General features: G+C 45.1%; 1 protein-coding gene and 1 long non-coding RNA gene across 6 annotated transcripts in view; one reads left to right on the plus strand and one right to left on the minus strand.

Annotated features, from left to right (window-relative positions):
• Positions 1 to 20,043, minus strand: part of Crtc3 (CREB regulated transcription coactivator 3) — a 103,694-nt gene extending 83,651 nt beyond the window's left edge. For 4 of the 5 annotated variants that reach the window (XM_076936701.1, XM_034501005.2, XM_034500998.2 and 1 more), the window contains exons 1-2: positions 19,742 to 20,014; positions 7,917 to 8,015 (exon numbers count right to left, since the gene is read on the minus strand). In XM_076936701.1, coding sequence (XP_076792816.1) covers positions 7,917 to 8,015; positions 19,742 to 19,873 — 231 coding nt within the window. In that variant the 5' untranslated portion in view covers positions 19,874 to 20,014. Of the gene's footprint in view, positions 1 to 7,916; positions 8,016 to 19,741 lie in introns of all 5 variants that reach the window. The other variant, XM_034501010.2, reaches the window with a different exon arrangement.
• Positions 20,044 to 20,217: 174 nt separating this feature from the next.
• The window catches only part of LOC143442789 (uncharacterized), a 37,723-nt gene continuing 32,339 nt past the window's right edge, over positions 20,218 to 25,601 (plus strand). The window contains exon 1 of the long non-coding RNA XR_013111279.1: positions 20,218 to 20,353. This is a non-coding gene — a long non-coding RNA (uncharacterized LOC143442789). The remainder of the gene's footprint in view (positions 20,354 to 25,601) is intronic.

Consider the following 25,601-nt stretch of genomic DNA (forward strand, 5'->3'; position numbering starts at 1 on the left):
TAGAAGTCTTTGCAGCTAAGATTTGTAGCTGGCTTTGGTGATACTATTTGAAAAGATTATGTATGTTATATGAAGGCTACAAAAAGCTACAATTATACACTCAGAGAGCCCAGTATAGAGCTTTAGGCCCCTGCTCTGTGGTTGCCTAATAAGCAGGACACACAGCCAACAGGTGCCGGAGCTGTGACTCAGACTGAAGATGACAGTGGAAGAATTACTTTTCTTCTAACCAAAGAGCATAGCCCCGGCCCTCACAGGAGTTGTCTGTTTTCTCCTCACTGCCTGCAGTACCCATATGCCAGTACCACTTGTAGATAGTTTTGACCTGACAGTGGACTCCACGCTAAGGACTGTCGGAAGAGGACTGGAATGGCATACTTTCATTCACTTAGCTAATACTCTGCATTCCCTGTGAAGGCCTCTACACGAGAGGAAAAGAGCTTTCAGATAGGCCACTGGGATAAAGAACTGGCCCTTAATCATATTAAAATAGTAGTCTGCTTACCATCCAATGGTATAGCAAAAACAAACAAACAAACAAACAAACAAAGTCACAGTCTGTGCTTGGTGTGGTGGTACAACCTTTAATCCAGCACCCAGGAGACTGAGGCAAAGGAACAGAGTTCCAAGCTGGCCTAAAGCTATATAGTGAGTGGTAGGCCAGCCTGGGTTATATAGATCAAACCCTGTCCCCAAACAAAACGCAAACATGAATGGATAGGAGGAACAGTCCAAGGGATCTACTGGACTTCAAAGTGACTATAATTACGAACCACATATCATATAACTGAAAACGTCTAAGAACAGAGTCTCTCGAAAAGTGATGAGGATGTGAGTCGGTGTAGATGCTAATTAGCTAGAGTTATCAGTCCTCATGTACCAAAACACGGATGGAGCCCAGTGGGAGAGTGCTTACCAGCGTGCTTACATCCTAAATTCAATCCCAGGCAGAGGGAAAAGAAGAGGTTGTACATTATAAATATATATTTTATTTGTTAATTAAAATATAACAAGAAGAAAACAAATACAAAAAAGGACTGTGTGTAAGTAAATTATTGTAAGAAAACAATTAAAATCTGTGTTTCTGTACTGTTTGGAAATAGAACCATATTCAAGAATAAAGACTCCATATTATTAAGCTAAATGGTCCTGGTCCCCAGCATGACATCCTAGCACTAGGGAGGCTGAGGCAAGAGGATCACTAGCAGTTCAAGGCCAGTCTGGGCTACAAAGTGAGACTTTGTCTATGAAACAACAGTAATGATAGCTGTTGTTGTTATCAGAAGGAGGACGGAGAGAAGGAAGGAGAGTGTAGCAGGAGGAAGGGAGAAGGAGGAGGAAGAGGAGAGAAAAGGAAGAGGGAGGAGGGGCCGGCGGCAGCAGCAGCAGCAGCAGCAGCAGCAGCAGCAGTCAACTAAGGATGCTCAAGCTGGGTGTGAGCATTCCTAGCATTCATGAGGCAGAAGCAGGCAGATTTCCTGAGTTTGGGATTAGCCTGGTCTACATAATGAATCCCAGCCTAGTCAAGACCCTGTCTCTCAAAAAACAAAAACCCCTCTACACTATTAGTGATCAGGAAAATGTCAACTGAAGACACAATGACACACCAAAGCCTTTCTATTAAAATACCCTATTTATTAGAATGGCTATTAACTGGGGAGGACAGAGAGCAAGTGTCAGCCACTTGGGAGGTAGAGGCCGAAGGATTAGAAGTCCACTGTTTTCTTCAGCTACTAGGTAGTTTGAGGCCAGACTAGGCTACCTGAGCCCTGTCACAAAACAGGAAGTAGCGACTCAAGAGCTGCATCCCACAGCACGTTCACAGCAGCACTATACACCACAGTCAGGAGGCAGGGCAAGGCAGTGTCCACCAGATGAACAGACAAACACATGTGGTATGCACATACAATAGAATATTATTCACCCTTAAAAGGGAAGGAAATCCTGTTACAATATGCATGAAACTTGAGGAAATCGTGTGAGGTGAAACAGCTTAGTCACAAAAAGACAAGCAGTGTTTGATTAAATGAGGCACGTAGCACAGGCAGAAAGCAGAGGGTGGCTGCCAGCCCAGGCAAGGGAGAACACAAGTGTTTTTTAGTGAGTGCAGACTTAAGGTGAAAAAATCCTGGAGACTGACTGAACAATCATATGAATGTTTTTATTTGGTTGGTTGTTTTGTTTTTTCAAGACAGAGGTTCCCTGCTGTGACTGCTGGATCCTACGTGAGCCCCAGGAACAGCCTGTTTCTATAGTAGCTGCTGTATTTTGTGTTCTCACCCACAGTACCCAGGGCTCAGTTTGCATTTTCCTTTTAACTAATAATGGTGAGGGTTTTGTTGTTGCTTTTTTTGTTGGGTGGGGGGGGGGAGCGGTTTGTTTGTTTGTTTGAGTCATGGATGTCCTAGAGTTACTTTGTAGATCCACCTGCCCTGCCTCATATAAATATTTTTAATGCCATTGAATTATATATTTAAAAAATTAAGATGGCAAGGTGTGCGTGTGTGTTGGTTGTATTTATCTATTTATTTATTTATTTTAAACATCTTATTATACCTCCCCATCTGACATAACCTCAGGCTCAGAGAGACCTACTTGTCTGTGCATCCCAGTTGCTGGGATTAAAAGCGCATGCTGCCACACCTGGCTGACTTTTTGTATTTCCAGCCTGAAACATCAAATGCTAGAGAAAATAGAGGGTCATAGGATTCTTATGTCTTGTTGGTGGGATATGAAACTGTACAGTCACTCTGGAAACCAGCTGGCAACCTCCTATAAAGGTAAAGCTAGGGGCTGGGGATATGGACTAGTGGTCAAGGGTTTGGTTAGCATATTAAAAAACCAAGTCCAGGCTCCAGCATTAGAAATAGACACAGACAGAGAGAGGGAGAGAGATAAGGATCACTTTCACCACTCGATCCACCAATTCTACCACTAGGTATTTACATGGGAGCACATGAAGCTGGACATGGTGGTACTTGTGATTTCAGCACTCTGAAGGCTGAGGCCGAAGGACTGTTCCAAGTTCGAGGCTGCTCTGTTATCTAGTGAGCTCTAGGCCAACCTGGATTGCAGAATAAGACTTTGTCTCAGAAGAAGAAAGGGAGGTGGGGGGAGAAGAGAAAAAGAGAAAGAGACAAATCAGGGTCTTTGCAGGTCACTCATTAATTCAGAAGGTGCTCGGACTAGAATACTGTGGCCCTACAGCCAAGGAAATCGTAGACACATGGGAAGGTCACTTGACAACAGAGGTGCAGGTGGCAGCAGCAGAGCTATAAACCAAGGATTTTGCTAAGGAAAACACCAGGGAGAGGTGAGGAGAGATTTCCCAAGCACTCAGAGGGAGGGAGCTCGGCCTGCCAATCCGTGACTTCAGACTCCCAGACTGAGAGCTGTGAGAAGTGAATTTCTGCTATTTTAAGCCACCAAGTTGTGATACTTGGTACCAGCAGGCAGCCACAGGAAACAACATGCAGTAACATGGATGAGGCTCCACTGTGATTGGTTAAAGGCAACAAAAAAACAGAGGACCATTTCCTTTTGATTCCATTCACAGGACACTCTGCAGGGAGGACAGAGGATGATGACAAGGGACAGTCACTCTGCAGTGAGGGACCTATTTTATACCTCAATGACTGATGGTGGCCCCATGGCATAGAGCTGTATATTTGGAAGAGGGCTCCTACTGGCCTAATAAGTGGCCATATCATCATCAAAATAATAGTTACAGGCCATAACCCACTGAACAAAACAGGAATTCATAAAATCATATATATATATATATATATATATATATATATATATATATATATATATTATATTGATAAATATAAATATTTGTGAATGTGTCTATAATGCAAAGTTTAATGAAGTGTAATGGCTGTTTAAGGTAGTTATGTATAGAACAGTTGTTCACTACAGAGAAGAAAAGAGCAACTTCAGAGAAGAGAGCCTGAAAGACCGATTGTAGTTGGTAACAGGCACACCCACAGTCACAGGACAAAATGGAATCACATGGCTAATAGGATCAGACCATCACTTCTGAGCTATTCCTGCCACAGATTCATCATCTGAATCTCATCACAGAGATAGACATAAGCCCCAGTGTCTGGGGGGTTGGAGGAGGTGGGCTGCTAAAGCCAGCAGCGCCTGCTGGAGAATGCTTGGCTGCTGTGTGTGAGGCCCTGGGTTCAAAGGCAACTGGAACAACTGGGATTACTCTACAAAATAATTGGCCTGGAATTGCCAAAAAGTCAGGGTCACAGTGTCAAAATGTTTTGGGGGGTGGGGGGGGGACATGGGGTTCAAAGGCAGGGTTTCCAGGCTGTACTCGAACTTGCTAAATAGTCAGGGATGACTTTGAACCTCAAATCCTCCTGCCCATGTTGTTCTGGAAACCCAATCCAGGGCCTTGTGTACACAAGGCAGGTGTTCTACCAACTGAGCTACATCTTTATCCGCAAACAATGCTTTGACTGTGCATGGTGACACAAGCCTACAATTCCAACATTTAGAGGTCAAGGCAGGACAGTGTTTGATGCCAGCCTAGGCTATGTACCAAAAAACAAAACACGTTTGACAAATGTATGTGTGTGCATATGTGTATCCATGTTCACATGGGTATAGGCACATGTGTGGGTGAATGGGCATGTAGGCACACATGAGCATGAAATGTGAAGGCCTGAAGTTAACACTGGGTGTCTGCCTCAACCTTGCTCCACTTTACTGAAACAGGACCTCTCGCCTGAGCACAGCAAACACAACCAGTAGCCAGCCACCTCTGCCTCTGCAGTGCCATGATTTCTGGTGCCTGCCATACCTGCCCATCTTTTTTGTAGGTTCTCTTGTTGCATGAAGACATACTTAACAGCAAACACTTTATCTATTGTGTTGTCTCCCCAAGTCCTCAAACAGATTAACAAGACTGACTGAGTTTTATTTTATGTGTACACTTGTGTGCCTGGGTGTGGGACTGTGCACCACATGCTTACAGAGCTCACAGAGAAGAGGGTCAGATCGTCTGGAGCTGGAGTTCCAGGCAGCTGTAAACTCCTGATGTGGGTCCTGAACTTGAGTCCTCTAAGAGAGCAGCAAGTGCTCTTAACTGCAGGGCCATATTTCCAGCTCCCCAAAATAATTTGTTTTTAGTTAGTTTTGGGTTTTTGTTGTTGTTGTTGTTTTTAAGTTTAGAGACAGCCTGCCTGTTTTAAAACTTGCCCTGTAGACCAGGCTGGTCTAAAGTTCAGAGATCTACCTGCCTCTGCCTTCTGAGTGCTGGGATTAAAGTATGCCACCACACCCGGCTTAAAATAATAGTTTTTAATGTGGAAAAAACAAAAAAAAAACCTTAATCTGAATGCTTAAAAGCAGAAGTGCAACAGACTCCAGTTTTCTCAAATATTAACAAAGACTTAACTCTTAACTAAAATCTTTGATATTTTATTTCTAAACTAAATTAGCATTCCTAACTTTAAAATCCAGCATCAGGGCCAGGGAAGTGGCTCCCTGGGTAAAGCATTTGCCATGCAATCACTAGGACTTGAGTTCAGACCCCAGAATCCACATGACACTACACACAGTAGCACACGCCTGTGAGTCCAGCACTCCGTGAGTAGGACGGGAGGAAGAGACTGACTCTCCAGACCATGCAGGTCAGCTAGCTTGGTGTACACAGCAGCGGAGACCCAGTTTCAAACAAGACAGATGGGAAGACTAATAATAACTGAGGCTGCCTTCTGACCTCCACATGTGTGCAATGACATGCTTGTGCACATACTAACATACAAACGCACATAGTCACCACAGATGCACAAAAAGATTTTTAAGAACAGAAATCCAAAATGTTCCACAATATTTTGGATATTATAAAAACAGTGACCCCCAGTTTCCTCAACAAAGAAGACCTACCTTTAAAACTGGGGGGAGGTGTGACTAGGAGGACAGCCCAGTGGATAAGAAGACACAGTGCAAGCATAAGCACCCGAGCTCAAATCCTCAGCACACACGTCAAAAGCTGACAACACCTTTGTGTGCCCATGACCATTACTGTGGGCACTCACACACACACCACATAGACACCCCAAAAATAAAGTGGAAGAGTATCCAAAAGCAGAGTTATAATGCTTCACCACAAAGTTTATATCTCAACTCTAATATAAAATCCTAACTTGTTTAATTAGAAATGGCAGGCTTCTGGGCTGGAAAGATGGTTCAGCGATTGGGCCCACTAACTGCTCTCCCAGAGGACCCAGGTTCAATTCCCAGTGCCCATATGGCAGCTTCCAACTGTCTGTAACTGCAAGATCTAACACCTTCACACAGACATAAATGCAGGTGAAACACCAATGTGCATAAAATAAAAAAGAAATTAAAAAGAAATAGCAGGCTTCTAACTTTTCTGTGGCTAGGACAACAGAATAGGTCTAACTTGGATCTTAACTGCAGTAGCCGACACTATTGTCTGAAACACTAATTCCACATTGTTTTGAATAAGGCTTTTCTGGTAAATGATTACAGCTATGAGCCAGCACTAATCTCAGGGCAGCAAGACTGTTATCTGCTCCTCTGACCCATCTGCACAGTGAGGCCATCATCAGCCACATGAATCTAGTAACATGGGCAGTTAAGACTGAGATGTGCTTTAAGTGTAAAATACACAACAGACTCCAAAGACTCAGCACAAAAACAATATGGGAACTAGTGTATGTTTTGTATGTTGGCTACATGTTGAAATGGTATTATGTATGGTATATCTCGGGTTAAATAAGTAGTCAAATTATTTAAATGAAGCTGGGCATGCTAACACATGCCTGTAACCCCAGGACTTAGAGAGCTACACTAGAAAAATCAAGAACTTACGAACAGGCTGGAGATGTAACTCAGTTGTAGTGTTTGCCAGCATAGCCTATACGAAAGCCTCAGAACCCCAAAGAATCCCAGCACTTTGGAGACAGCGGCAGGAGGATAAGAAGCTCAAAGTCATCCTCAGCTATGTAGCTTAGCTGCTCAAGACTAGCCTGAACTAAGGTAAGAGCATGTCTCAAAACAAGCCAAACACTGTGCATAGTGTCATCTCAGTACCCAGGAGGAGTACAGGCAGAGGGAGCACGTCAATTCTAAAGCCACTCTGGTCTTCACAAGTTCCAGAGTAGCCAGGGTTATATAGCAAGATTCTATCTCAAGCAACCTAAGCAAGGGCCAGCAGGACCTTGACAGGCAGGAGCACTTGTGAAAGCCTGAGGCCTGAGTTCAAGTCCCAGAACCCACAGTAGGAGACAACTGATGTCCTCTGAAGCTGAGCATGTGACATACACCCTTTATCCCGGTGCTCGGGAGGCACATGCACGCAGACTTCTAAGTCTGAGGCCAGACTGGTCTATGTAGTTAGCTCCAGGATAGCCAGGGCTATACAGAGACCCTGTATAGGAATGGAAAGGCCCTCTTACCTCTGCACACATGCCATGGCACAAGCATACCCACAGACATACACACACATCACATCACACACATCCATACAATAACAATACATTTTAAAAGAAATACCTTTTGTTTAAATTATATTACATTTAATTTCACCAGTTTTCCTTTAGTGTGACTAGTAGAAAACCCTAACTTAAACATGTGGTTCAAGTTACAGTTTGGAGTGTTCTGTTTTGTTTTCTGGTGATGCTGAGGATGGAGCCCAGAGTCTTGTACATTTGAGGCAAGTTTTCTTCACACATTTCAACTGGATGCTCAGCCTCTGACTCACTGTGGAGTAACATCACCTGCATGGGCGGACACTATGAAAGAATACACTGAGGGACTTCCCAGAAGACTGAACTGCATTTAGACGCAGGCTATTCTTCTAACTAATCTGTTCAAGGCTTATCACCTCACACTCCATTCGGCATCATGAAAACCAGCAAGTAGAATACCTGAAACTCTGACGCACTGCCCCGCAGCTGGCTCACGTTAGGTAAGGATCCCCCGTGGTACTGTGTAAGGCGCAGTTGTTGGAGCTTCTGAAACTGAACCTGGAAACAGAAGGAGTTCGAGAATGTTCATGATTGTTCAGCAAAATCTGAAAGAGGCATCCAAATACAGTATTTTACAGAATGCTTAAAAAACAAAAACCTTGGGCAGGAGGAGAGTTGTGGGAGGGGTAACCGGGAGAGGGACAGTGAGCAGGTTGTAAAGTGAATAAGTAAAAAAATAAAATTAAATAATAAAAAAAGAAGGTGAATTTTTTGAAACAAGTCTGGAAAACATATGCGAATAGACGTGCTGCTTTAAAAGACATGAGTTCTAGAATGTATACTCTGTAGAAGTTAAATATACTGCTCTTGTAAATGAACATAATATATGTTAATAATGAATCAGAACAGTGTTACTCAATTTGTATATCAGAACACATTCCCAGATATATTTTGATGTATGGATTACTAATAAAAATGATTCTGCTGGGTGGTGGCGGCGCACGCCTTTAATCCCAGCACCTGGGAGGCAGAGGCAGGTGGATTTCTGAGTTTAAGGCCAGCCTGGTCTACAGAGTGAGTTCCAGGACAGCCAGGGCTACACGGAGAAACCCTGTCTTGAAAAAAACAAAAAAAACAACAACAACAAAAAAAAGATTCACATTTCTCTTTCCAAAAAAACAAAAACCAAAAATCTTGGTTTTGATTTCTTTTTCTACTTAAATGCCCACAACCTTCAGGTTTCCAGAGCTTCCTGGGTTCTGTTTTGTTTGGGTTTGGTTTTGAGACATGGTCTCAAACAACCCAAGATGGCTTTAACCTCCCTGTGTAGCCAAGGGTCCTGATCCTTCTGTCTTAACTCCTAAGTAGTAAGGTTGCAGGCATGCACCACCACAGCCCATCTCCTTTCTGTTTTTTTAATTTATTAGTTTTATAAAGAATTTATGAATATTCCAAATGCCCTGTATACCATGATATGTAGGCATGCAGGCATAATCTTTAATAATAAAAGTCTTTCTTAAGGAAAATTAAGCTCACTGTTTTCCTTTCTTCTCCACAGGCTTCCCCAATCTCCATGAACACTTATGTGTCATAACTATGTACAAGGGATCACAACATAGACAGAACTTTCTGGAAGGTTGGTTATTCTGTTTCTGTTTCTCTCTCTCTCTCTCTCTCTCTCTCTCTCTCTCTCTTCCTCTCTCTCTCTCTCTCTCTCTTCCTTTCTCTTCCTCTCTCTCTCTCTCTCTCTTCCTCTCTCTCTCTCTCTCTCTTCCTCTCTCTCTCTCTCTCTCTCTCTCTCTCTCTCTCTCTCTCTCTCTCTTCCTCTCTCTTCAGCTGGAGCCTCATGTAGCCAGGCTGGCCTCAAACTCACAATGTACCAGAGGCTGGCCTTTTAACTCCTGATACTCGCCCCACCTCCCTTCTCCCTCCCATCACCACCCCTCTTCTCCAAATCCTGGGATAGCCAGTATGCACTACAACACTCAACCAACACAGCAGCTTGCATGTTTACATCATGAGCCTATTCTTACATGATATTGATACACACACACACACACGAATGAATGATTATTTTTAATAGCTATAAAATATTTCTTTTCCTGAAATCATAACTTGTTCTAAGGAATGATTATTAATCTCTAGATAGAGGCTTATTAAACGAGACCACAGCTGGCTGATGAGATGACTTAATGGAGTGGAGAACTTGCCACCAAGCCACAGTGACCTGAGCGTGATCCCAGGATCACAGGGTGGAAAGGGAGAACCAACTCAAGCAAGGTGTCCTCTGATCTCCACACGTCCATGTGCGAGAGTGCATGCAAGCATGCATACATCCACAGATACACACACACACACACACACACACACACGAATCTGCAATAAACATATTTAATAAAAGAGGCCAAGTCAACAGGTATCCAACAGTATCCCACAGATGTAATAGCCTTTGTTCTTTACTTTTCAAAGGGCCATCAGTTGGTTATAGTTCTTCAACACTGTAAAGTGACCCAGCCTGATCTTCACAAGTTATGCTCCTAAAATAATGAGTTAACTGTGTATTCATATAACCTTGGTACTTATAATTCATACAGGGAAGAAAGGTCATCGAGAGATCCCTGAGACAGACTTTCATCCTTCCATTACTCTGTCCCTCTCTAATTAAAAAGAATTAAGTAATAAATTTAAAGTAATAATTACAAGATATGCCAGCCCTGAGCCCTTAGGGCAGACCAGGGATTGTCCTCAGATACTTGGTCCAGTTCACCCCCTAGCTTTCTCCACAATAATGCAGGGAAGTTGCCCTGCCTGCATTTACGGACCTGAGGACACAGAGAAGTTTAATGTCCTGACCAAAGCCAAGCCACAGCTGCGTTCCTCAAAGCCCACACTTCTACCATGCTCTTTTCCTGCTTCCATTCTCCCCGAAAGATCGTATTATTTATTATTACTATTATTATTTAAAATATCTAATACACTGTAGGAGCTGGAGTGATGACTCAGCAGTTAAGAACGTGTATTGCTTCTACAGAGGATCCAGGTTCGATTCCCAGCATCCACAGCAGGCAGCTCACAACCATCCTATGATTTCAGTTCTAGGGCTTCCAGGAGCACTTGCACACACATAGTGCACATAAACTCTCAGAGGCACACATACACATACAGTTTAAAAAGTAATTACTAAAATGTATCTAATACAATGTAAATACTATGAAAGTATGGTAATAAGGAAGTTATGACAGGAAAAGTCAATGGCCAAACTATTGACAGTCTGAAAGACAGATACATGGTAGACTCCATGAGTCTCTGACTTATTACTATCTACTATGAAAACTTTCAGATACACAAAAACTAGAGATGACAGGGGTGAGACCCATCGTCCATCTATCCTCAGCTTCTGTGATTACTGAGATGAAGCCTGGCTCACTGCCTCCTCCACCACCCTTGGCACCCTGAGAGAAATCCCAGATATGAGAATATTCCTTAATTTGATATGCATATTCAAAAATAAGTGCACGTGTTTGTTTGTAAGCTTTGCTTTAAAGCCCTTGAGTGTCTTTAACGTCATTATAATCACAGTACTTGATCTCTCAAACATGCTGTATAGGGAGATACATTAATTATATGTTATAATATATTATTCAAAACTCTGATCTCAGAGTCAACCTTGAAGACTCAGTATGCTATTTCAGCCTATGAGCCAAGTTTAAAAGTTAGATCAGCTTCCCAGTTAATATTCTCAATGCACTTACACTAGAAGCATTGACTCAGAATCCTTGAAATGCTCAGACAAGATTCTTGATTACCTTGATCTAAATATAAAGCCTTTCCTTTCTTCTTCAAAGAGTCACTCAGTCCACTTATTCAGTTATAAAGTCTTAATTGTGTGTTACATACCATGCCAGTCACAGGCTTACAAAGATACACACATGCCTAAGTCTCTCCCTTCCAAGAGTCCCACAAAGGCTTCAACCCTTACCCAAAAGCTTTGACACATCAGCCAGGCTTAATTATAAAGCCAGCTAGGGACCTGCCTTCAACTAAACTTAAGGCCCTCTCCAAGGACCCCACAATTCTCAACTGCTTGCCCTCTGGAGGAACCTATCTCCGGGCCTTCAGAGACCGTGTGACACCAGAGCCAGCTCTGGTTAGCCAAGTCATCCCATGCTCTTCACAACAGATATAAGGATGAAGAGAAAAAATGTGTGGTGTTATGTGAACCATCGAGACCCGGACAAGCTCTCTGGCTACTATTTCTCCGCTACTTCTAAAACCTTTTGGTTATTTTGACACTTTCCACTTTTGAAATTTTGAATCATTAAACTAGAAAGAAATCTGAGACTGAATTTAACACCTCCATGTTTACAGATGATGAAAATAAAGACTAAAATACAACCAGACTAAGGCAGAGGTCACAGGCTGGCAGTCTAGGGAGTTCTAACTTGGGCAGTGTTTTCAATTTCAATTTTAGAACTTGAAAGACTACATAAAATCCAGATTTCTAACTTTCTTATCTGAAAAAGCAAACAACATTAAACCTATTCGTGTGTGTGTGTGTGTGTGTGTGTGTGTGTGCACGCGCATGCACATGAGTGTGAAAAGAAGTCAGAAAGTGATTTATGAAGGTTGGTTGTCTGTCTCCCTCCCCATGGGTCCTGGGGACTGGATTCAGGACAGGAAGCTGACAGCACCTTTATGGCAGAGCCATTTTTTTAGCCCTAAACTCAAATTCCTGCAGAACAACTCTACCTGCTCTTAGCCCAGGGCCTTAATTGTCCTGTTTGCCCCAGGCCTCCCTACACCCTGTTACCCACCACTATGTAAGAATTAGCTACCATTTGCTGTCTATTGCTGGCCCTTCCATTCATCTTATTTACCTCACTCAGTAGTAGTCAATAGCAAAATTTGGCCCAAGGTCACATACTTCAGTAAAATGTCTTCTAATAACTGAATAAATGAGATAGAAGCCATGCTAATTCTTCTCTGAGAAAGTCTCACAATGGTCAACACAATCCTAATCAAAACCCCATCAGGGAGTTGGGAGGATACCTCAGTCGCAGAGCACAGCTCAACAAACCACAGGCCCTGGGCTCAAGCTCCAGTCACAAATAAAACAACATTTATAAAAATTCCAGCCAGGCTTGTTTTTATAGACTGACAAGATAATTCTAGTACGTATGTAAGTGCAAATGACCCAACTTGTCAGGAAAAGTTTTTAAATATTTATTTTATTTTGAATTATGTGTATATGTATATATCTGTCTAGGAGAATGTATATGCATGGGTGCAGGTACCTACAAAGTCCAAAAGATCACAGATCCCCTGGAACTGGCGTGATGGCCAGTTATTAGCTATGGATGCTGGGAGCCAAACTTGGGTCCTCTGCAAGAGCAGAACACACACTGCTCTTAACCACTGAGCCATCTCTCCAGGAGTAATTTTTAAGAAGGACTAACTCACAATACTTAAGTTAACAGCTTTAAGGTCTTTTATAAAGCTATAGTCACCCAATGTGCTACTGTGAAAGGATTTAGGGGGAGGGAATGGCTGAGAGGTAGGGCATTGTCTGGCAACTAAGAATTCTTAGCTTCAGTTCCAGGAGGTGGAGGATGAGAAAAGATCAGTAAATGTGATAGAGAGAACAAAAATAGACAGATAGACACAGACACACAGACACACACACACACACACCTTTACTATAGACACAGACACACAGACACACACACACACATACACACACACACACCTTTACTAGGGGAAAGGGTTTTGAGTGCATAGATACCCAATGTGACACCCAGATTCAAGTCCTAGCTCTGCCCTTAACAGCCTTGCAAAGATACTTCTCTAAGCCAAGGTTTACTCATCCCCCAAATGGTGGAAAATCCAGAAGGATAAACCACGAGGTCACTTTGAAGACTGCCTGAGGTAACAAGTGAAGAGACCAGCATGCTTGGCACAGAGAGCAGTCAGGTTTAACCTGAGCCTGGTCTTCCCAGGCTTTCCCTCTACTCTTGGCTCAAAGGCTTCACCATTCTACAGCACACCATTGTTTGATTTAACAGAAAACCAGCAAAAGGTCTGAGCTGGGGGTGTGGCTCAGCTGCGAGAGGGCTTGCTACATGCATGCGGCCCTGATGTCCTGTCCTTAGTGCTGCTTAAACTAGTCATGGTGGGACACACCAGTAATCCTAGCAATCTAGAGGCAGCGGCAGCGGAAGAGAAGGAGGAGGAGGAGGAGGAGGAGGAGGAGGAGGAGGAGGAGGAGGAGGAGGAGGAGGAGGAAGAGGAGGAGGAGGAAGAGGAGGAAGAGGAGGAAGAGGCACATCTGGAGGTCAAGGTCATTTTTGACTACATAGTGAGTTTGAGGCCACTATTAAGGCTATGTAAGACCTTAAGTCTTTAAAAAATGAAAATGAAAACAACAACAACAACAAAAGGAAAACAATGGCTTTCCCCAGCTATTCAAGGCAAGTCAACACTTAGGGTAGCCATGCTGGGTTTATCCTGAGATATATCAGTATAAACTGCCCTTTACAGCCAAGCACCCTGAAGTTTCCCACAGTCCCCCTCTCTTCCCGGCCATTTCCCCATGCCTCCCAATCCACCTTGCACCCAGCACCCTGCACACGCAGTAGTAACTGATGGCTGCACACTACTGGACAGCAGTACTGGCTTGGCTGGTGGACACCCCTCCTCTTCTCTCCTGCTGTTCTAACTGCTCTTTAGCCTTCCGTGGTTACACCTTCTCCCCTCCTTCCCTTCAAATGTCAGGGGCTCTTCAGCTTCTGGGCCTATTCAGGCTTCACTTTACAGCAGGGAGACAAAGTCAAATAGATACAGGAAGCTAAATCACTAAAGCAATCTGGAGCATCATGAGGCATGCCATAGGGACGGCGGGGGTCTGTGGCAAAGGATGACTCAGCAAGGAAAGATGCTTTACTCTTCAGGCCTCAGGACTCACATGGTGGAAGAAGAGACTGGCTCCTGCCAGTTATCTTCTGACCTCCACAAGTGTGTGCATGCATGAACACACACACACACACACACACACACACACACACACACAAGTCAAGAACACTTCCAGCTCTTGCAGAGGACCCAGGTTTGGTTCCCAGCACCCTCATGGCAGCTCACGACTAGCCCTATCTCCAGTTCCAGGCTCTCCAGCACCCTCTTCTGGCCTATGTGAGCACCAGATACCCATGTAGTACACTTTTGTATAGGCAGGCAAAACACTCATATTCATAGAATAAAAATATAAATATTTTTAATGAAAAAGGAAAGAAATGTGAGGAGGATGTTGTTAAAAGATCTCATTTTCCAAAATCCAGAGTCTAAACTTTAATGTACAATCCCAACGGTCATTATTGGCCCTTATTAAACAGATGTAAGCATACAGACATAGACACAAACACACATACACACACGCACAGAGACACAGACACACACAGAGACACAGACACACACAGACATAGACACAGACATAGAGACAGACACACACAGACACACATAGACATAGACACAGACACACACAGAGACACAGACACACACAGACATAGACACAGAGACAGACATAGACACAGACACACACAGAGACACAGACACACACAGACATAGACACAGAGACAGACATAGACACAGACACACAGACACACACAGACATAGACACAGACATACACAGACACACACAGAGACACAGACACACACAGACATAGACACACACACACAGACACACACAGACATAGACACAGACACACACAGAGACACAGACACACACAGACATAGACACAGACATAGAGACAGACACACACAGACACACACATAGACACAGACACACACAGACACACAGACACACACAGACGTAGACACAGACACAGAGACAGACATAGACACAGACATACAGACACACACAGACATAGACACAGATATACACAGACATAGACATAGACACAGACACACACAGACACACACACACAGACACACACACAGACACAGACACACACACAGACACACACAGACATAGACACACACACGGAAAGCAAAATAAAAATATGTCAGAGAGCCAAAAATAGGGTGTAGGCCACCAGTCAGTTTGTAGTTTATGGGGGTGGAAGTCATTTGTTTTAATAAGGTAGGCTGACCTCAAACACCCTATGTAGCTGAGGATGACCTTACACTTTTCATCCTCCTGCCTCAACTTCCCAAGTGTTAGGATTCCTGGTATAAGCTTCTAATCCGTATGCTGGGAATCAAAGTCAAGACTTGGAGCACTCAATACAGACACCCTACCAACTGAGCTATACTCCCCTCCCTGTAGCATGTGGTCTCAAAACTCTTCCTAAGCATCGAATCTAAACTCCAAAGAGCCCCAAATAGGAGGGAGACCTAGCCTTCCCTTCTGAGGCCCAAGTCCATAGAGACAACGGCCTGCTAGAACATGCATCCCGAGCCTCAGAAGCCCCCCAAACTCAGCCTCTCTTCACAACCCCACCCTGCTCCTGGCAGAGTATTATGCATCCAGGACCCTGGCACGCCTGACGCCTGGGAGTCATCTCCAGCTCTCCCTCTCATCTGCTGGAACCTCCCAAGCACCTAAACTCTGTATGCACCGACCTGCTCACTCACGCAAGTCAAGGCCACCCAGCCCTGCCAGAGCTTGCTGTACAGCATCAGAACAGTTTCCCCACTGTGGCCTCCTTTTAGATTCTGGCTAGAGGGATCCTTTTAAGATGCAAATCCACCCAGGATCAACCTCTCCAATGGCCTACTATTGCTCTAGGATCAGGTCCCAAGTCCCACATCTACAACCTGATCCTTGGGGTGTCCCCAGAACCTCAAATCTCTCTCCCAGTCATCCTGCTGGACTGTAGGGCTCTGCCAGAAGCACACTCCCTTCCCACACATATCCCAGAATTCTCTCCCCACACCCATGGATCCTTTAGATCAGAAACGGCAAAGACTTCTAGCTACACATGCCCAGAGCTCCAGCTACTTGCTTCTTATAACACTCGCCAAAATGGGTCTTCACTTCTTTACATGTCTTCCTCGGTGGATCTTAACACCCATCAGAAAGCACTGTTTCTTGCTCACTACAACATCCCAAATAACCATAGTAACCCCAGGCACACACTACAGACATAGTACTTAGTGAGTACACTAAGAAAACTGTCAACTTTACTCCCATCACACACGTATCATAAACAGGCCATTAACTATACTGGTAGCATCCAACTTACCAACAGCACAGAAATGAATAGAAACGTAGCAGCTGTTCCCAGCCGGCCTGCCTCCACTTTCCCCCTTCTCCTTACCAGGAGATCCCAGCCAGGTACCACAATGGGCAAGTCCTCCTGGTACTCCCTTCTCCAGATTGTCTCTCTGCTAGCTGGGCATGATGATGCACACCTTTACTCTTAATAATGGCAGAGGCAGAGGCAGATGGATTTCTGAGTTTGAGGCTAGCCTGGTCTGCAAAGAAAGTTCCAGTACATCCAGAGCTACACAGAGAAACCCTGTCTCAAAAAAACAAAACAAAACTAACCAAACAAACAAACAAAACCTTTCACACTGTTTACTGATGAAACTGAAACATTAAAGCTGGAAAGAAAAAATTCTTCAAAATCTAGGGCCATGGTTCTCAACCTTCCTAACACAGCAACTTTTTAATTCAGCTCCTTATGTTGTGGTGACCCCAACCATAAAAGTACTTCGTTGCTACTTCGTAACTGTAATTGTGCCACTGTTACGAACTGTAATGTAAAGCTCTGATCAGAGCCACCCCTGTGGGAGTCAACCCACAGGTTGAGAAACACTGATCTAAAACCTCATGTCTACCCCACTAGTAGAAGTGTTCAAGTCAGTCCTAAAAGACTGGCCGTGATTACACTGAGCAGCTGAAACTCAACACAGGCTAAGGAGAAATGATACCTAGATCAGTTGCAGTGCCTGCCCATCATTTAACATGCCTGCAGTAAGCAGTAGGCAAAGTCAATACACTAGTCATCCAATTACCCTCTGTGAACTAATGGACTGTTCTCCAAATGGGAGTACACTTGCATGTGAGGACCCAGGAGTTCTTTATGAGAAGTGTTTCATTCTATGATTTCTTTGGGAAAAAATAATCCTTTAAAACGCTAAATAAGTAAAAATACCGAGGTACATTCAGTGTCATCACGAGTGTCTTGACACAAGGAGAAAACACAAACTGAACTAACATGCAAATGACTCCCTGTCCCAGGTACAAGGCAAAGTGACATAAGCTTGTAGTAATTAGCAGAAATAGCAACTGGATTAGCCTATAAGCCACAGTTGATCGGGCTCATTAAATTTAACATATCACATAGAGAATCCAAGTTCGGTGCATCAAAATAGCATTTATCATATTACAGGAAATTTTACTTGGATTTATTGCATTTGTAACCTTCAGTTTGTTGCACACATAAATGTTCTGGCTTGTGAAGGAATTGAAGCTCTACCCAATGAACTTCATACACAAGATTATGTGCGAACACACATGAGTAAAATCAAAACTAAATGAACGCTAAGGATCTGGGAGGACTTTTTTTGTTTTTAAAAATCTGAAGCAGGTATGATGGTGCATGCCTGTAATCCCATTTATCAACTACGGAAAAGGGGTGTTGAGCTACAAGCCAGTTGGGCTACAGAGGAGAACCTTGTCTCATAAGAATAAAAATAATCTGTACATTACTCATGGCCTACCTCACCACAAGGGATATTTAAAGAGGGCCTCAAAAATCGCACGAGTGACTGGATCAACTCTAGCTATACAGGCACTTAAGTGCATGTATGAGTGCATAAAGTATGCCCTGTAACATCACAACACAGGCCTTACCCTAATCCATGGCTTTTACCCACAACTCTTCTATAACGTCCTCAGCTTGTCAAGCACGGTCTAATCAAGGTCACAAAATGTACAGGCCTGTAGGTGCCAACTGGTAAGCAGTAAAACCAATCAGGGCATAAGGACATTTTTTTCCTTGAAATCTTCAGCCTTCTGTATCTATCTGTATTCTCTATCTATCACTTATCTCTCATATATTCTTTTTTTTTCTTGCTTCAGTGCATCGAGAATGAACGCTCAGAAAACAGTTCACTTGGCCCTTACTACACCAAAAGATAACATTATATAAATATGATGAATGGTCTCGGCGTAAGGGGCTGTAACAGTGAGTGGTGTGAATTGTATTACAGCAAAATAGAGTTCATACTCTACTTGAGGATGGTGACACTCAAGATTGTTTCCAGGTCTCTTAATTTTTAAAGTAAGTCAATTTAGTTTATGTTATAAATTTATGTTAAAAGAAAAAACTCCCAATTTAAACCCTGGCAACAGATTTTTTTTTCAAGTTACAAACACTACGGTGGCCAAAATATAGTACGGCTGCACCGCAGGAAGCAGGGCAAGGACCAGCTGGCAATCTGCTCTCACAGCTTCTTCCAGCTACCCACCCCCAGCATCTTCACAGCCTCCCCCATCTGACAATGTGCCTTCAAGGCCAGCACTCAGAATCCTCAAGGCTGCCCACTCACGTTGGCCCTCTGCGGTCTGCACAGACACTTCTGCTGTCTCCATCCCCTGCCTTCCGCTCCAGTTGTCTAGCCTCCCAGGTGTTTGCCCCGACTCGCTCATACTCATTCCTCTGGGTCCCTCCGCGGTCACCATCTGCGCTAGGCACCCTGTCAATTCTCACTGAATATCTGATGCTGAACAAATGCATCGGACCACGTAAAGCACCTCCAAGAGGCGAAAGTGGGAAAGCCACGGAATCACATCGTGGTACCACGGGCCGCTGCCATTCAGGGGGCAGCCGTCGATTCACTTGTGCGTGCACCCCCTCGGTGGGAGGGGAGGATGTGCGCCCCTCGGGCCCCCGAGGCCCTCCACGCCGACGGTCAAAGGCTCGCTGGCGGTGGGTGTCCGCGGAGAAGCCGCACCGCCCGAACCAGGCGCGCCTGGGTCCGGCCTCCGAGGTGCAGCTGCAGCTGCGTGCGATTTCCTCTCGGGGTCATCCTCCCGCTTAGGCCGCCCGGCCCCGCTGCCCGCCTCCCCGGGCTCGGCCGTTTCCAGCTCACTGCACCGAAGGCCCTTCCACCGAGATCGCAAGCAGCATTTGGTGTCGTCAGGCCGGCCAGAACCGAGGCCGCGGCCGCCCCGGCCCCGCTCCCCACCCGCGGCCCCCGCCCGGCCCCGCCGCCTCGGCCCGGCGACCTCTCCCCCGCCGAGCGGACCCACCCGCACCGCCCGCGCCGGCCCCGGAGCTCACCCGGGACAGGGTGAGGTCGGTCATGAGCTGCTCGAAGGCCCGCGTCTCCTCGGCCTGCCGCTGCGTGTGCAGCGCGATCTTCTCACTGAACTTCCGCGGGTTGGCGCTGCCTGAGCCGGGCGAGGCGGCCATGGCGCGCGCCCCGCGCTAGCGGGCTAGGCAGACGGCAGGCGCGGGGTTCCGCCGCTCGGCCCACCCGGTCGGTCCTCAGGCCGCCCAAGCCGCCGCCCGAAGCTTGTCCTCCGGCGCGACCCGGCAGAGGAGCCGCCGCGGCCCCAGAGCCAGCGAGCGGCCGGGAGCGCGCCGAGGTCCGCCCCCGCGCGCCGGCCCCGCCCTCGGCGCGGCCCGCCCGGCCTCCGGGCCCCGAAGCCCGGCCTCTCGGCCGCTGAGCCCGGCCTCCGGCGAGTCGACCGAACCCACGGTCCCCAGGCTGCTTTGGGACTTCTCACACCTACATCCCGTCAGCAAACCTAAGCCGCGTCAATGTGTGAGAGCCGCTGGGTACCACTGCCCACATCCCCAGTGTGGATATGTACATATGTCCATGTGCGTGTAGGCACCCACGGAGATCCCACTGGTCTAGGAACCAAACACAGGTCCTGTGCAAGAGCGGTATGTACTCTTAACTGACCCATCTCTCCCGTCCTTTCAACTTCGCTGTTTTAAAACAGCAAGTTGCCTCATCAGGTTTCCCCCTTTTCAGCCCAGAAGCTGCTTCCAACATAATTGTACACTAAGATGTCCTGAAGAGTGTTGAGCATGACTGTGTTTTCTAAATTAGGACGTATTAGAGACATGCGGAGAAGTACAGAAAATAACATTAATAACACCCACGCACCCCATGATTAAACCATCAAAACATTTTGCGGGGCCTGGGGATGCTGTTCACCTGTAGAGCGCTTGTATGACAAGCCCTAAGCCCTTGGGTTTGATTCCAGCACTGCAAATAAAATTTAAAAGGTATTTGGGTATGTGGAAGGAGATAACTGACTCCTGAAAGTTGTCCTTTGACCTCCACACTCAGGCTGTGGCAAGCACATACCTAAACACACATATATACAAAAAAACTTTTAAAAAGTCATTTTGCTTCTTAAAAATAAGCCCCACCTCATTCTTCTTTGTCTCCATAAAAAAGTAACTATGTTGATGATGTCTACCGTCACTGTTCATATCTTTCAAAATTAACATACGTATACTGATTACGCTGTTCTTGCTGAACCGTGGATGATTTATTAGTCCAGTTACTACATGTGGGATAGGAAGTTTTATGTTTAAAATTTATACAAAAATGAGGCTGGGCATTATGGCAAGTGCCTATAATTCCAGCAGTTGGGAGGTGGAGGCAGGAGGATCAGTAGTTTAAGGTCCTCTTTGGCTACATACTGAGAATGAAGCCAGCCCAGATTATATGAGGACCTTGTCTCAAAAACAAAACCAAAAATAATTGATAGACACGATGTGCAACTTCTGTATTTCCTGAGACTGGTTTATGTGTTGATTTTTTTACATTTATTTGTTTAGTGTGTGTGAGTGTGTGTGTGTGTGTGTGTGTGACAGGGCGGGGGGGGGGGAAAGAGAGAGAGAGAGAGAGAGAGAGAGAGAGAGAGAGAGAAAGCTCACATCCACCAAGTTGACTTTGTGGCAGCCAGAGGACAACATGTAGAAGTCAGCTGTCTGCTTCTTCTATTCAGGTCCCCAGCATCTAATTTAGGTTGGTGAGGCACCTTTACCAACCAGCTCACCAGTCCCTAGATTATTCTGTTATAATTAGGCTTATGTGTCTGTTGTGTTTGTCCTATCCACCATGCTTTTTTTCTTGTTTTATATTTCTTGATTTTTATATGTATGTGTGTGTGCTTGCATGAGGTTTTATGTGCAGGATCTGTGTGCAGGAATCCTTGGTAGCCAGAAAGTAGCCTTAGGTCCCTGGAGCTGGAGTTGCAGATGGTTGGTTGTGCGCTGCCATGTCGGTGCTGGGAACTGGACCCTGACCCTTTGCAAGAGCAGTAAGTGCTCCTAACCACTGAGCCATCCCTCCAGCCTATCCATGCTTTTTCTTTACATGTTACTTTCCACTTTTATGCCATACTGAGTTCAGTTTCACACAACTGGACCAGGCTGGACATGGTGTCATACACCTGAGATCTCAGTACCTAGAGGGTAGAGTCAGGAGGACTGCAAGTTAAAGGTCATTCTGGGCCACCTTTTTAAAAGAAAAGGAAAGGAAAGGAAAGGAAGGAAAGGAAAGAAAAGAAAGTGCACACAGGCTGGAGAGACAGTTCAGTGGGTAAGAGCACTTGCTACTCTTTCAGAAGACCTGAGGCTGGTACCCAGCACCCACATTGGGCATTCACAGTAACTCCCTCTCCAGGGGAGATGAGATGACTTTGCTTCCACAGGCACCTGCACCCATGTGTGCATGAGCACACAGATGCACATAGACACATGATTAAATATAATCAAAATAAATCTTAAAAGAAAAAAAAAGACCGGGCATGGTAGCACACACTGGTAATAGCAGTAATGGGAAGCAAAGGCCTTTGGGTCTCTGTGAGTTTGAGGCCAGCCTGGTCTACAGAGCCTCCCTTCCCCATCATCTTAACAAACAAGCAAACAAACAAAGCCGAATAAAGTATGACTCTCTAGTGAGTTCAAGTAATGAAGGAGCTGCTGAAAATCCTCTTTGGAGAGCTGATAACAGACTCAGATAGGAGTGCTTGGCAGCAGAAATGAGGCAGCAAAGGAACCACTTCCTCTCTTGAAATCGGAAGCCAGCTGGGAAAGCTGTCACTACACTGAGCTACACATAGCAGCTCCAAAAACACACAGGAGGAGGACTGTTCCCCACCCACAGTTTCATTTCCAAGGTTTCAATTACACTCCATCAACCGTAGTCTAAAAATATTAAGTGGGACATTCCAAAAAATTAATAATTCATGAGTTTTTACATTGCTTGCCAATCTGAGCAGCATGATGAAACTTTGTGTCATCTCACAGTGGGTGGGAGGTATCCACTGGCCTGGCATCCCCGTGTCCTACAGACCACCTGCCTGTTTGGTCACTTAGTAGCGACTCTGGTAGTAGATCAACTGCCATAATTATATGCTTTCTCCACCTTTATTTCACCTAATAAAAAGCCCCAGCTGGGGGCCGGCAAGGTGGCTCAGTGAGTAAAGGCAGAGTAAAGGCACTGCCACCAGGCCTAACGTCCTGAATCCGACCTGCAGGATCCACATGCAAGAAGGATAGACCCAACTCTTAAAAGTTGTCCTCTGACCTTCACACACACAAGCACGCACATGCACACACACACACACTAAGTAACAATGTTCAAATAATAATAAATAAGCCCCACCTGGGCTCCTGCAAGGTAAATCAGTGGATAAAACTCTTGCCATGTAAGCGTGGCATCTGCCAAACTGACCAGCTCCTAAAAGATGATCTCTGCTGTCCATGTGGGCACAATAAACATGATGAAACTTTAAGAATAAAGCCCTAGGGACTTGAGAGATGGCTCAGTGTTTAAGAACTTCTGCTCTTGTCCAGGACCCCAAGTTAGGTCCCAGCACCCAAGTCAGGTGGCTCGAAACTGGCTATATGCAGCTCAAGGGGATCAAGGCCTCTGGTGTAGCCAGGCATCTGTACTCACAAGTATATACCCACGTGCATAATTTAAGGACAGAATCATTAAGGGGGAAAAAAAAAAGCCCTGGCCAGTCATGGAGGTGCACATCTATAGTCTCAGCATTTGGGAGGTAGGATGCGGAAGTCCAAGGCCGGCCTAAGGTACCCGGCCAGCTTGAGAGCAGCTTGGACTGCATGAGACCCTGTCCCCTGGTAGGGGGTGGGTACAAAAAGAAAGCCTAGGAGTTGTGATGCTGGCAGTTCAGCTGCACCGAACAGAAGTCATAAAGTGCTTTGCCTTTTTGTTTTTTGTTTTTTTTTGTTTTTTTTAACATGAAAAGGTAAAAGTCTTAAGGGCGGGGAAGTGTGTGCTGAAGCTGCTGAGAGCTGAGATACCAATGGGAAAGGAGAACATATGCTGAGGACTTAGTACTGCCTGAAGTTCATGCAGCCATGCGTGGTCCTAGAATGCATCCACCACAGGGGAGGGACTCCTGCCTGATCATCTCAAGAACCTGCAGAAAGAGCTCGGACTCCACCACCGTAGCCCTCCCTGCAGACACAACACACACCTACTCCTCTTCTGTTCTCTTATCTTTTCCTTTTTACTGTTTAGTTTTTATTTGTTTATGTGTGTGCTCACAGGCACACAAGCACAAGGAAAGGATATTGGATCCCTGGAAGCTCAACCGCCTGACTGTAAGTGCCGGGAACTGAACTGTGGTGTTCTGGGAGAGCAGCAAGTGCTGTTAATCACTGAGCCATCTTTCCAGCCTCCAATTTACTGATCCTGTAGGATTAAAAACTAATGGCAAAATTGTGCCCAGAATCCTAGCTACAAGGTCGTCTAGGAAACGTAATTCTAATTTTTCAGCCTTCGCCATCCTGAAGGACACTAGGATAGATCCTAAATGCACTGACCCCGTCAGCCTGAGCACAGCACCAGGGGCTGTCAAATACTTGAAGTGCATTCGATGTATTTCTAGTCTTCTCATACTTAACTTGTATAGTTTTCTTCAGTGAACGTGGCATCTCGCATGTGATAGGCAAGTCCCTACCACTCAGCCACACCACCGTAAATCTTAATCCAGTAAATAAATTGTGTGAAATTACTTGGTGTAAGTATGGAGGTTTATGCTTTTAGAAAGTCGTTTCCAGGCAGAGGCAGGCGGATTTCTGAGTTCGAGGCCAGCCTGGTCTACAGAGTGAGTTCCAGGACAGCTAGGGCTACACAGAGAAACCCTGTCTCACCCCCCCCCCCAAAAAAAGAAAGTCATTTCCACAGAAAATGACCCTGTACCTTATTGCCTATGTCGGGTTTAACCTTACAGACTGTTCACCTTCTCCTATCAAAAACATGCTGGTTTAGGCCCAATTTTTACAGGCTTTCTCTGCTTCCATTTTTCTAATACAATTAAATTATCACATCTGATAAATCAGTATTAAGTGTTTACAGGGTATACTATGGTTTTACTTTGGTATATAACTGGGGAAGGAGTTAAAAATTTGCTTTCTGAGAAGCTTCCCAGTAAACCCTACAGCATAAGTCTAGCCCCTGCACAAGTACTGGGGCACACATACATACTCTAATAAATAAATAAATAAATAAATGTAATAAATAAATAAATGTAATAAAATATGCATGGGAACTGGAGCGATGGCTCAGGGCTTAAGAGCAGTGGCTGCTCTTTCAGAGGACCTGGGTTCAATTCCTAGCACCCACAGGAGGCTTACAGTCATCTGTAAGCCAATCAGTCCCAGGAGATCTGACACCCTCTTCTGGCCTCAAGTGGTACATAGACATATAACCAGGAACTGTACACATTTTATTAATATATTGTTAATACCTTATCAATTCATTAACCTTTTCTCTCATAAGAAAACTAAAATGCCTCCTGAACTGGGATGTAGCTCAGTAGGTCAAGTGCTTGCCTGGCATGCATGAAACTGGGTTTAATCCCAGCACTGCATAAAACCACTTGTGATGGCACAAGTCTGTAATCCCAGCACTAAGGATGTAAGAAGATCAGAAGTTCAAGGTCATCCTCAACTGCATTGGAGTTCCAGGATAGTCAGGGTTACAAATGAGACACTGTCTCAAAAAAACAAACTCAGCAGGGCAGTGGTGGCTTGCCTTTAATCCCAGCACTTGGAAGGCAGAGGCAGGTGGATTTCTGAGTTCAAGGCCAGCCTGGTCTACAGAGTGAGTTCCAGGACAACCAGGGCTATACAGAGA

This window comes from Arvicanthis niloticus, chromosome 1 (genome assembly GCF_011762505.2).
Source record: "Arvicanthis niloticus isolate mArvNil1 chromosome 1, mArvNil1.pat.X, whole genome shotgun sequence".
Lineage (NCBI taxonomy): Eukaryota > Metazoa > Chordata > Mammalia > Rodentia > Muridae > Arvicanthis > Arvicanthis niloticus.